The 12457-nt window shown below is 35.9% G+C and overlaps 3 protein-coding genes across 3 annotated transcripts; 2 read left to right on the top strand and 1 right to left on the bottom strand.

The window, feature by feature from the left end:
* Positions 1 to 383: 383 nt before the first annotated feature.
* Positions 384 to 2402, top strand: LOC124631629. The gene is made up of 7 exons (XM_047166123.1): positions 384 to 906; positions 1075 to 1375; positions 1448 to 1544; positions 1622 to 1732; positions 1924 to 2028; positions 2226 to 2285; positions 2361 to 2402. The coding sequence occupies exons 1-7, from the start codon at positions 384 to 386 to the stop codon at positions 2400 to 2402; spliced, it is 1239 nt and encodes a 412-aa protein (XP_047022079.1).
* A 376-nt stretch (positions 2403 to 2778) lies between these two features.
* LOC124631631 lies at positions 2779 to 5117 on the top strand. The gene is made up of 7 exons (XM_047166125.1): positions 2779 to 3271; positions 3457 to 3760; positions 4067 to 4163; positions 4430 to 4537; positions 4606 to 4713; positions 4941 to 5000; positions 5076 to 5117. Exons 1-7 carry the CDS (start codon positions 2779 to 2781, stop codon positions 5115 to 5117), a joined length of 1212 nt encoding a protein of 403 aa, XP_047022081.1.
* A 5351-nt stretch (positions 5118 to 10468) lies between these two features.
* LOC124631635 (THAP domain-containing protein 2-like) lies at positions 10469 to 12360 on the bottom strand. Its single transcript, XM_047166127.1, has 3 exons — positions 12147 to 12360; positions 11431 to 11605; positions 10469 to 11314 (listed from the first exon to the last, which is right to left on the bottom strand). The coding sequence occupies exons 1-3, from the start codon at positions 12215 to 12217 to the stop codon at positions 11087 to 11089; spliced, it is 474 nt and encodes a 157-aa protein (XP_047022083.1). The 5' UTR covers positions 12218 to 12360; the 3' UTR covers positions 10469 to 11086.
* Positions 12361 to 12457: the final 97 nt, after the last annotated feature.

Here is a 12457-nt window from a genome sequence, read left to right as displayed (position 1 = left end):
AAAGCTACTGCTTCTGTAAATAAATGTATCTAGAGCCAACTAGAGACCCTTTATCGATAAACACTGCTGCCAATTAAACCAGTAGATACCTGTGATGAAACGAATGATTTTGTGAGTAGGTATATTATGAGTTCCTAAATACGATTTTGTTTAAGACATAATAATATTTTATACTGTTGAAGAAGTAAGGTATCCTAATACAAAGAAAAGTTGCGACACTCTATCGTCAATGCACTAAGACGTTTTACAAGTATAAAATTATGCAATTAATTAAACATAAATAAAAGCAATAATACAAACAACAGTTTTTCTTTCGAAACTACCTAGTTACACATAATAAATAACTACCTTCTGAGGCTCGTCACCCAACTAGAATTAGAAGAATGAATTGCTGTAAAAACAAAGTGGAGGTGTTGATGACGCCCCTGGTGTACACAGAAACAGATACGACCAGAATGATCGAGAAGTACAACAAGTTCTGGTTCCTGTGTTGCTGCCCAGACTTCTGGGTCAACAAAGTGGACTTCTCCGATACCTTCACCAAGATATATCGACCAGCCATGATGGCAATACATGTGGTCATGGTCATATTCTGTTTTTCTTGTACCCTATCTTTGTGGACACAGAAGAATCTATCTGAGAGCCAGCAATCCGATAGACTGGCCTACGGGGCATCTGCTCCCATCATCACCATTTTCTATCATTTCGTGATCCTGTGTTACAAGGATGACGTCAGAAAAGTCCTGTATAAACTGGTGGTAGTTCTGAAGGTGGACCACAATGATAAGCAAGCTGAAAGGGAGATGATGGAGCAGTCTCGGTTGCACAACGGATTATTTTTCTCGTCGTGTGTTTGCAATATGGTTTTTGTTGGGCTGTATAATTGTTATCTGGCTGTCACTACGGGTAGGCTTAAGAAGTAGCCCGATATTATAAATGTGAAGTTTGTTTTTGTATTTTAACAATCACGCTTTAACGTCTGATCTACCATGATGAAACTGAACCACGTAATTGATTGGATGTTTTGTTAGAATCTGGGTTTCAACCAGAACTGAGGTCCATTATTTTCCTCAGACGCAACCTTCATCACCTGCATCTCAGCATGGCCGGACATCGAGGAGCGGTCACTCCCCGCAGGACTGACCAGGGTCGTGGTCTACTTCGTGTGGTTCGCCCACGTGGTCCGCAACATGGGCGTTTTCCTCATCATCCACACTGTTCTGCTGTGCCTCACGCAGCAGTACAAGAACCTGCAGAGTTACTTCGAAGATTTGAATAAGATTTTTGAAGAGACGAAGTTGAGTCAGGAGGAGAAGGAATTGAAGTATGAGGTCAAGTTTAAGAGGGGGATTGAACAGCATGCTCTTACGTTGTGGTAAGAGACATTAGATTATTTTATCAAGATGCTTTTTTGAGTTATTTGATGTACTTATCTTTGTGATTGTAGGTGTGTGGATGAGACACAGCGCGTTTTCAAAATAACGTTTAGTTCTCACGTGCTGCTCTGGTGTGGACTCCTTATCTCTATTCTCCCAGATGTGATGGTATTAGACTTTTAATTTTAGAGTACATAATCAGACAACTTTAAAACCTGATCACCTCGTACTGCAACGTTTTGTAGAACAATGATGATCATACCCTGAAGATGTTGGTGTCGAACGCGCCGCGTGTGGCTGCTGCGCTGGTCGGCCTCGGCTACTTCATGTGGCCCGCCGGAGACATGTCTGTTGAGGCTAGTAGCTTATCTAACTAAGTGTCGGTATAAAACCAAAACACTCATATACATATAAAACTTAGGTGGTTTTTATAGTACCTAAATCCTCAAAAAGTACTCTAAGAATACAGAAATCTGGATAGACTTTCACCACTTCCACACTAAAGAGCTCATAGATCAATTCTAGAAAAAAAAAGTTGTTATTTCAGGCTTCTAATCTGCCGCAAGCTATGTATGGCTCTGGCTGGCAATGCTGTTACCACCGCTCGTCTCGTGTCAGGAAACTGGTCGTATTGGCCATGATGCAAGCACAGGTGAGAGGAGTTATATGTTATTTTGCAGTAATGTAATTTTAGTATAATCAGGTACCAGCTATAAGTAATTTTTATAATTACGATTAGGACGATAGGAATAGATAGAACGAAGCCTAGCAACTCGATAGTCATTTCCACTCCAACATTCCCTTAGACAAATATGGGGTATTCAATTCAATTGTGAAATATTGTTCCAGAGGCAAATAGAAATGAAAGCATTCGGTCATCTTACATTCTCCTACGAAACCTACGTGGCGGTTAGTATGGTGATTTTAGAACATTATTTACAGTCAATTAAGCATGGATTTTAATTTGTTGATATTTTCTTTCAGATTGTCAAGATGTCATATTCCCTTTTTTCAGTATTTTATTGAAATAAGTAATTAACTTTTCATTCGTCGACAGTGCGTTTAAAATATTTAAACTCAAATCAACTCTTGAATTCTTCGCATAATTAATGTTTTAAATTGTATTTAAGTCACCAATTTATATAAATAAATGTTGAGCACCCTTCAAGTATTTGGCAATAAATTCCTCGCACATTACAACTTGTTTGTTTTCATATTACTTATCAAATTATGATAACATTGTAACTTTAAAAGCCTTTGATGTAATTTCTTTGAAGTTATTAACTGGCTGTTATTTAAGTTGTTACTTTGATGTTACGCAATTAGCAAAGGTATAAAATGGTCCATGTTCATTGTAACATAAACACACATTTTGCAAAAGAAATACAAGAGCAAATTCAACATGAATAGAACGATACCACCTTTTAAAGAGAACGCAATGACGAAATTTCTAGACGAATTAAACACAATATTCTTTCTAATCGGATTAACGGACCTCTGGATATCAGAAGTCAAATTTTCCAAAAGATTCATTAAATTTTACAAAAAGATTAACTACGTGATGGATTTTTTGTGTTTATTCTTCGTTGTTTTCTTGCTCGGGTCTTATTTTACTCAAAAGGATTTGACGGAAAAGTTGGCGAATGATCGGTTGATGTTCAGCATCATACTGCCGGGCAACCTGGTCTTCTATTACATCTCCGTATATTACAAAGAGGAGATCAGGAACCTCCTGTATCACCTGACAGTGGTGTTGAAGGAACAGCATAATGATACGAGGTTGGAACGGGAGATGATCAGGAAGATTAGAGTGTTCTCTATAACGTTGAACAGTATCGCCTTCATTGTGGATACGTCTTATGGGTTTGGAGCTCTTTATGAGGTTGTTGCTAAAGGTTGAGTTTTTTTTTTGTATTTTGTTGGTAGGCTATCAGGCAACACTAGTAAGCCAGAGATGTTACTCATTAATACACGGAGGCCTTGTATTAAATCTACTGTTATGAGCAACCACATCAAATTCCCTATTAGTAATAGCTCAATTTCTAATTGGGTGTTGTTCTTCCTAATCAATTTGTTCTAGGAGAAAATTTCAACACCATCGTCCCAGCGTGGCCCGATGTCCACGACAACTCCTCGTTAGCTGGTGCCATGAGAGTGTTCTTCTACTTTTGCTGGCTGAACCCCATCGCCACCAGGGTCCTCACCACCTTCTCATTACTCCTCACTGAAATGGTGGCTGTATGCTACCAGTTCAGGAACTTACAGAGCTATTTCTATAGTCTTGATGATATATTCAGTGATGATTCATTGAGTCAGCAGGAGAAGGAAATTAAATATGAGGAAGGATTTAAAATTGGTATAAAGATGCATAATATGACGTTGTGGTAAGCAGATTTTCCCTTAAACATATCCAGTTTAATTTTAAATTTTTGGTGCACCATTAATTCTAAACGGATGACGGCAAGTGCGTATAATCATCGGCAATGATATTGAGCCCTGACCTTCACCTGCGCAGAAGTGATTTATTGGTTTATTGCCTAAGTGTACAGTGCGCAAAGCGATCCCCACTCTTCCGCCGAGAGCTCATTATCCGTGCCGTTAACTATATGTGGTAGTAAGTGACTGAATCTGAACAATTTAAATATCTGTACATGTTTTTATATAATTTCATCCTTTGTTTTTTTCTTCAGGTGTAAGAAGCTGCACCAGCACGTCAATAAAGAAATCTTGGCCATCGAAATGGTTTTGTTCTTTGCGATGCTGATGTCAGAACTGGCTACCTTACTCGTGGGTATCTAAGTATATAAGATTCTATATAATAAACTTAGGTATAGAGAGAGGGTATGCAAAAGGTTTAAAGACTTCAACCTCTTCGGGATCAAGACCATAAATAATCTGTTCTAGAGAAACGAAACTTAAACATTTCTCGTAGCCGCGCGTGCTACGCCGTAGCAGTGCTACGAATTCGTAGTTTTCAATGTTTAGTTGTCACTGAAATCTGAAGTAGGTACTCTTATTTATTTTCTAACTTTTAGGCATGAATGTTATTTCAGGGCGGAGAGCGTAACGCATCACAACTCTGTATGATGTTTTTAATTTCGGTATCGACATGTATAAGCTTGGGATTTTTCATGTGGAATGGTGGTGATATCACAATAGAGGTAGGAGAAGATCTCTTGTTTTTACTCTCGGAATTAATAATTGGAATTTGACTTATTTTACATTACAGGCATCGAAGATATCAGAAGCGATGTATAGTTCGGGTTGGCAGCATTGCCAGGGGAATTCGTCTGTCCGAATGAGGAAGCTCGTCACCTTTGCGATAAAACAGGCTCAGGTGGCTCCACACCTCATGATATACCTGATCATCATTATACATTGCTCCATATATCGAGAAATTAAACAACTAAATCATTATCGAGTTTAAAAAGTAGTTTTTAATAGATTTGTATAAAAATCAATTACCTACATAGTGAAAAAAAAGTTGTAGGTCTGTACAGAAGGTGCTTACCTACTTCTCAGAATATAAATACATAGGACCCATGTCTTGTCTTTTTTTTTTAGGATCCAGTGGTGTATAAAACTTTAGGAGTCGTGGATCTTTCTCACACTTCATACGTAACGGTAAGAACCTACTGGAATTGAAGAGTTTCCTTATGGGAAGACTATTTTCCCTTAATTTTTGTGCGTTTATTGCAGCTCGTAAAGATGCCGTACAGCGCTGTGTCGGTGTTATATTGAAAAAGTGTATTCCTATTTTTTTATGAAACTGCACGTTACCCTACACCCACCGTAATTATGCTAAAATCTTAATTACCCTAAAATATTTTTGTTGTTAACGTTGATGTTACTTTTTGTCAATAAATATCTATTCCATTCATCCAAACTAATATTATAAATGCGAAAGTAACTCTGGGGCCCGATTCTCCTAATTTTACTTAAGCGCCATTCGATTGACCTTCGACTCGATTCGACTGAGATCCAATCCCGACTCGATTACGATTGAAGCGTATGTGGCATTCCGCTATTTTTTCTTTGAAATAAACGTTTTTATCCTTTTCTGTCATTCAATAATGAATCATTTTGTCTGCAAATGATTTACGATTGCAAAATGATTGTACAGCAAACTACCGTATAGACCAAAATCATCAAAATAGCAGACCAATCGCACACCAATCAAATGTCAATCGAATACGATTGGTCTTTTATTATTAGCAGAATGCCCGATATGGTTAAAACTGCTATTACGATCATATTGCGATTCGATTTCTATTCGATTTTGACATTATTAACTTAGGAGAATCGGGGCCCTGTCTATCTGTCTGTCTGTCTTTTCTTCACGCCTAAACTACTGAACCGATTTGTGTGAAATTTGGTACAGACATAGTTTGAAACTTGAGAAAGGACATAGGATAGTTTTTATTACAAAAAAAAATAAAAATAAAATTATTCCGGACATATAGCGCCATCTATTGGTCAAATCAAAAATCTGCTGGTAGTCACTATTCCACGCGAACGAAGTTGCGGGCAAAAGCTAGTATTCTTTATTTTTATGAGCTCAACATATTCTACATCTTCAAACGTAACGTGTACCTATTTACCTACCTTTAGGTATATTTATAAGTAGGTAGGTCACCGGACCTAAAGCGGCTAAAGCAAATGCTTAGGATCTTCATTGTTAGATACCGTCTGGACTAAACGTTCTATTTTTGGCAGTCATCTAGTCATTAACGGTTAGTCCGAAGCCGTAAATGTCTGATACCGCGTCTTATTAAGGGGTATCGGATTGTCCGGGTAACAAGGTTAATTGAGAGGTCAGATAGGCAGTCGCTCCACGTAAACACTGGTAGTCAGCTGCATCAAGTGAGACTGCATTCTGCAAGCCGACCCTAACATAATTACGAAAAGACTAAGCAGATGATATAATTTCCTAATACCCTTTCTAAATTTATTTTTCTTTTGTGTCAATGTCATAATCATTCATAATAACCATTGACATATAAATAAAGGGACAGGAAATGTCACGAAAAAAACGTGCACACCTACTGTCAGTCTGCAGTCGTAACTAAAATGGCTGCCATTACTAGGGTTGTACCGCTACCGGATTCAACAAATATCGATATTGTATTCTAGTTAGAAGTACGTACGAGTCTTACTGGGTGCATAAAAATAACCGAGTATAAATAATTTCTTCGTCATAGAACTAACTATAGTTCGGCCATTCAGAGAATGCGTTCCTGACACGTCGCGATTGAACTGACGACGTAACTTTGCAATGGCGTTGCAGTTACGATAAAAATATTTTTGCTGGTTGTTTACCGTTTTAACAATTGAGGAGCATTAAAACAACATTATTATATCAATAATCAATGAATGTAGTTACGTCGTCAGTTCAATCGCGACGTGTCAGGAACGCATTCTCTGAATGGCCGAACTAATATATATTAATATATATTAATGTGATACTATATCACATTAATTTCACTGATACTAATAACCTCAACAACATCAACCAAATGGGAGGAGTTATTTCAGTAGGGTGATACCTTTGAAAAAAAAAAACACAGGCAAAGTAATTATTAATTATTTATTATTTCAAATAGCGTGGTGGCCTAGTGGGCAAAGAACCAACCTCTCGAGTATGAGGGCGCGGGTTCGATTCCAGGTCAGGCAAGTACCAATGCAACTTTTCTAAGTTTGTATGTACTTTCTAAGTATATCTTAGACACCAATGACTGTGTTTCGGATGGCACGTTAAACTGTAGGTCCCGGCTGTCATTGAACATCCTTGGCAGTCGTTACGGGTAGTCAGAAGCCAGTAAGTCTGACACCAGTCTAACCAAGGGGTATTGGGTTGCCCGGGTAACTGGGTTGAGGAGGTCAGGCAGGGCAGTCGCTCCTTGTAAAGCACTGGTACTCAGCTACATCCGGTTAGACTGGAAGCCGACCCCAACATAGTTTGGGAAAAAGGCTCGGAGGATGGAGGATGGATATTATTTCAAATAGCCCTATGAAAGTTCTTTCACGTCAGACTAGTTGCAGGGTGCCAAAGATTCGGTCTTATGAAGAAGAATCCGCAAGAAACGCCATAAGTAGATACTCTCTTAAAAAAAATACAATAATTTACAATCGTTTTCAAGCTATTCATGAGAAAGTTATATAATGCAAATGGAGCTAATTATGTATTAATCGATTGTACAAAACAATTTTGTGCCGGCGGCCATATTGGATTTACAATGTTATTGATATTACTATATTGTATTGTCATGGGAATTAAAGGTGTATACAAAATTTCAGATTAATCGGTTGACAGGAAGAGGGTGAATTTTGAATTACTAAATTTGACCCAAGAATAAATAATAAACCAAACGGGGTGAGCAAAGTTATTCATTTCTAAACAATATAAGCTTATTAAAAAACTGTCTATGAGACAGTTTTTCAATTCTTCTACAACCGTAGTATCTGAATCTTATATCTAAAAATGTTTTAATTATTGACTTGATCAAAAGGAACTTGTGGTTAGTACTGTGATTGGGATCACAGTCAAAAAAAGTATTAATTTCATAAAATTCACACATAAATTTAAAAATGTATAGATAATAGACTTCAGGTTTAATTTTACAATCTAAATGAGTTTTCACGAGTTTCTCTGTTTTTTTAATTATATCTATGACGCTACAAGAGGCATATTTCAGCCCTCCTCTTGTTTTTACATAAATGAGGCTATTGATGTCTTCCTCCCCAATTAATAATGAAACACAAACGTCACATTTAATGCTACGCATTAACTTTTTAACGACGTATCCAGATATATATTCGATGACTTTATCAGAGTACGTCTCAGCTGTGGTATTTAAAATGTATTGCATATACGTATCGTACAAATCGCTATGATCCTCTGGGATATCTATGAAATTCTTTCTATCACTCAATTCATTTATAGCTAAAACCGGATTTTTACTAGAGCAATTTAGTACAGTAATTTGCTCTAGTGGAGCACAATTCCCAATGCCATCATCGCGAATCTCAGCTCTCACTAATAACTTTTTGTAAGCTGCGCGAAATTGAACAGCATTGGGATTATTGTTGAAACCCCCTCTAGCTCTCACAGCCGAGAAAAAAAGCTCTAAATGATCTTGGCTGACTTTATAGAGGGGGATGTATTTGAGCAATTTTGTGTCTTCGACCAGGTAACGATAAAGCGACAAAGCGCTTTCCATATTAACAATTAAACCAATGAAGCCGGTTTTTCTTCGGGAATTTATTACAAGTTCACCTGATGGCAATTTTAAACTTTTCAGGTAATTTGTCGCACATTCAAATAGAGCAGATATTAAACCAATATTGGCAGGACACATAGCTTTTTTGAATCCTGGGGGACGGATGGAGTGGCTGTTTAATACGTCGAATACGTTGTTCATTAAATTTATAAAATTCACCGTGCCATCACAATTTTTAAATTGTTTTAATTTTAGTTCACAACGGCAGTAATCAAGTGCATCTGCTACTGAGCTACTAAAAAGCTGTGTCGCCAGTTTTACCTTCATTTTTTGTTTTTGGTAAAATATATGAGGTTTTTTAATTTTATTAGCAAGATGGAGGCCCTGTTTTTCTTGAAGTTCAAGAAGTTTTTCTAGATATTCGAAATCTACCTTTCGCCCGAGTGAGTCTATGAACACTCTAAGTTCGCCAAATGCATTTCTTATTAATTTTATCGCGTGGCAAGGGTCAATAAAAGCGTGAACGCGAGTGCCATATTCAAAACTGGTAATATCTTGCTGTCGGAAAAGATTACAGCCAAATGACGTAAACATGCTAAAATTTGCGGCAGGTCCATCACAAGTAATACTAACTACCTTTACGCCTATTTCTTGACATAACTTCAAAGCTGTGCCAATAATAATATACTTTTGTTCGCCGGTAAGGGTTGTTATGAAAAAATAACCAATGGGAATTTTCCACGAGTCGTTAATAGCTGTCAACAAGACCACTAGAACTTGATTTGCTTCCTCGGTAGTCACTATCTAGATTGTGTCCTAAATTAACTCGACCATGAAATATCTGATCTCTTGGATCCCAGGTCAGAGACTTTCTTATGGCCATTTCGTCGAAAACTAATGAGCATATTATAGGCCGGGTACTTCTCTGCACCTTGAATTTTAATGTGTCAAATGCTTCTTTAGTAAATCCAGGTTCGCAATTAACGTGTTGGTACCATTTGCATAAAGTTCTTGTATGGGGTAAACATGTGTTATAAGTCTGCCTTATATAATTGTAAGCTTTAGGGGACAAGAAATGTAAAGTCAATGCAAACTTTCTGATTTCTTCGGAGTACATACGAGGTGTAGGCAAACCTTTAGACTTCATAACTTGCCTTTTCAAAAAGTCTTTTGGTCCCGCTAAATCTTCAATAGCTACAGCTTGTTCACTGTTGACACAATTTTTTCTCTTAAGATCTTCTACAATATCTGCTAAATTGGCTATCTTTTTGTTACGCCTTCGAATCGTCTCGTTGAGACGTTTAATTGTTTTCTGCTGTGTGAGACATTTGTTTTTCAAAGCCTTGACTTTTTCAATCAATACAATCTGGTAAAAAAAAATCACCTGTAGGTATAAAGAAGCAGGGTATGTCCGTAAATATATATGTAAAGAGCATTTAGTTGGTGTAAGATATTTCACCTCTATGGTTTTATTTTCTTTATGAAAATTAAGCGTACAAAGGGACATAGGGACAGGAAAAGCGACTGTGTTTTATATATAGTGATACTACATATCTATACTACATATCTATGTAATGCTACTACATACATACTCAGTCGAAAACTGAACTTTCTTTTTTAAAATCTATACTAATATTATAAAGAGGAAAACTTTGTTTACTTGTAATGAATAGGCTCAAAAACTACCGGACCATTTTTAAAAATTCTTTCACCATTCGAAAGCTACATTATCCACGAGCAACATAGCATATAAGAAACCTATAGTACCAAACTCCCTTAAAAAAGATTAAAATACTAGCCTTAGCCTACACTTTAGAAAGTTGAAATTGTTCATAAAGACCCGGACTTATACACAAAAAGAAAAGACACAAATCAAATTAATTTATTTATTCATATACATGTTGGGTATTAAATATGTTCACAATTTTAATAAAATTAGTACCACCAAAATCTGCCTCAGAAGGCGTATGAATGTAATGTCAGGTATGAAGATTGTAGTATTAATCACATACATTAATTTTCATGTATTAATATTCAACAAAATCAAATTAAATGCATTTTCAACAAACAAAATTAATTACAATGTCAAAGTTATGATAGAAAAATAAAAATATTCACATCACAATAACAAGTAAGGATACAGTAAGTATGTAATATTAGGAGAACAGGGCGTATGTCAAGGTGTTTCTAAGTTATTGTCATTTAAAAAATCATTAATGGTGTAGTAACAATTTTTGACCAAGAGGGCTCTAAGTGCTCGTTTAAATGTGGTCAAGTCGTATTCTTTTATTTTTTGTGGTAATTTAAAATACAAACTAGATAATATATACTTTAAGAATTGTTACAAATGTTTTAATTTACAAATAACTTTTTACAATGTCTTGATAATAAATATATATACATCATACAACTAACTTATTACGTAATATATACACTTACTATAAATATAAATGTATAATTTAAGAATCATTTGTTCTATATATTTCTAATTTAATTACTAATGTTGCTATCCCTTACAAGGACCATTGTAAATACCTCTTTATGACGGACAGTCTGCTTCTTCCTTCTTCTTTCGTCTGAAACAAACTCCTTATGCTTTGGTTTTATATTTTCATAGGATAATGGGAACACATCAGTTGATGTGGCAGTATCATTATGCTTTCTGATGTTAGTAATATCATGTAAAACCAACGACTCTTGGGGGCCTTCTTTGGGTGTCTGAAAAAAAGAATATGCCTTTAATAACGATTGAACGGAGAGATATACTGTACTAATAATATAATTACATAGGATTTGTCTAACAAAAAAAAAAAAAAAACTATCTTAAGACTTACCAAAAATAATGTGGGAACAGAGTTGTCACGTAATCTTAAGATATCCAGTGTTCTATTAAAACAACTATCTTCAAAGTGAAGCGAACAGACATACCAATATTTATGTCTGGGATTAATATTTTCCTCACCAATAGCTTCTAACCATTTTGTCCTTAAATCATTTCGTATAGGAAACCTGCAAAAAAAGTTTTTTAATTAAAGAACATCAAAACTTGAACTTATCTATAGATAGGTACTTTGATTATTTGTTTGGATTGAATAGGCTCCGAAACAAGTTGACCGATTTGAAAGCTACACTTTACCCGGTATAGGCTATTACTGTTCGCGTACGGGAATTGGATCCGTCGGGACGCGAGTAATACCGCGATGAAAAGATAAATAAAAAAGTAAGTAAGTAAATAACAAAATAGAGATGTTCTATTCAACATAATACACAACTCTGAGGGCTCAGTGTCTTAGGAACAGTAACTTCTGTTGTTAAAATTAGTAAAAGCTGAATTATAAAAGTGGATATTATATCGATACAGTTATGACAACTGTACAGCACTATGCCATATGACATGTTATTGTAAACAACATTTATTTCTAAATATAGCTTTTTATACAGAAATAAACTTAAATATAAGTACTTTCACCATCAATTCATGTTTCCGTAACATATTTTTTATCCAATGTGAATTAGTTTATGTAGAATCTAGCAAAAACTGGTTACTAACCTGTGTAAAGAAAATCCTGCTTGATTTTTGTGCTTACTTGCACGACACTTCACGATACAACACGTAGGCATACTCGTTGATAAATTCAGTCTTGAAATAGTAAAGTCTTAATAGTAAACACGTAAAATACACACATAAAATAACAAAAATAAGTCACGAAGAGCACCTATTTGACAGCACAACTACCATGACATATATGGCCAGATATGGCACGCAGAAGGATTTCAAAAGTAAATGTCACCATTTTACGCAATCACAAAAATATTGTTGTCCCTGTTTTCAAATACACTTATCTGCTTAGAAAGAGTGAG

This window comes from Helicoverpa zea, chromosome 7, assembly GCF_022581195.2.
Source record: "Helicoverpa zea isolate HzStark_Cry1AcR chromosome 7, ilHelZeax1.1, whole genome shotgun sequence".
NCBI classification, from domain to species: Eukaryota; Metazoa; Arthropoda; class Insecta; order Lepidoptera; family Noctuidae; genus Helicoverpa; species Helicoverpa zea.
This window is presented reverse-complemented; position numbering and strand designations above follow the sequence as displayed.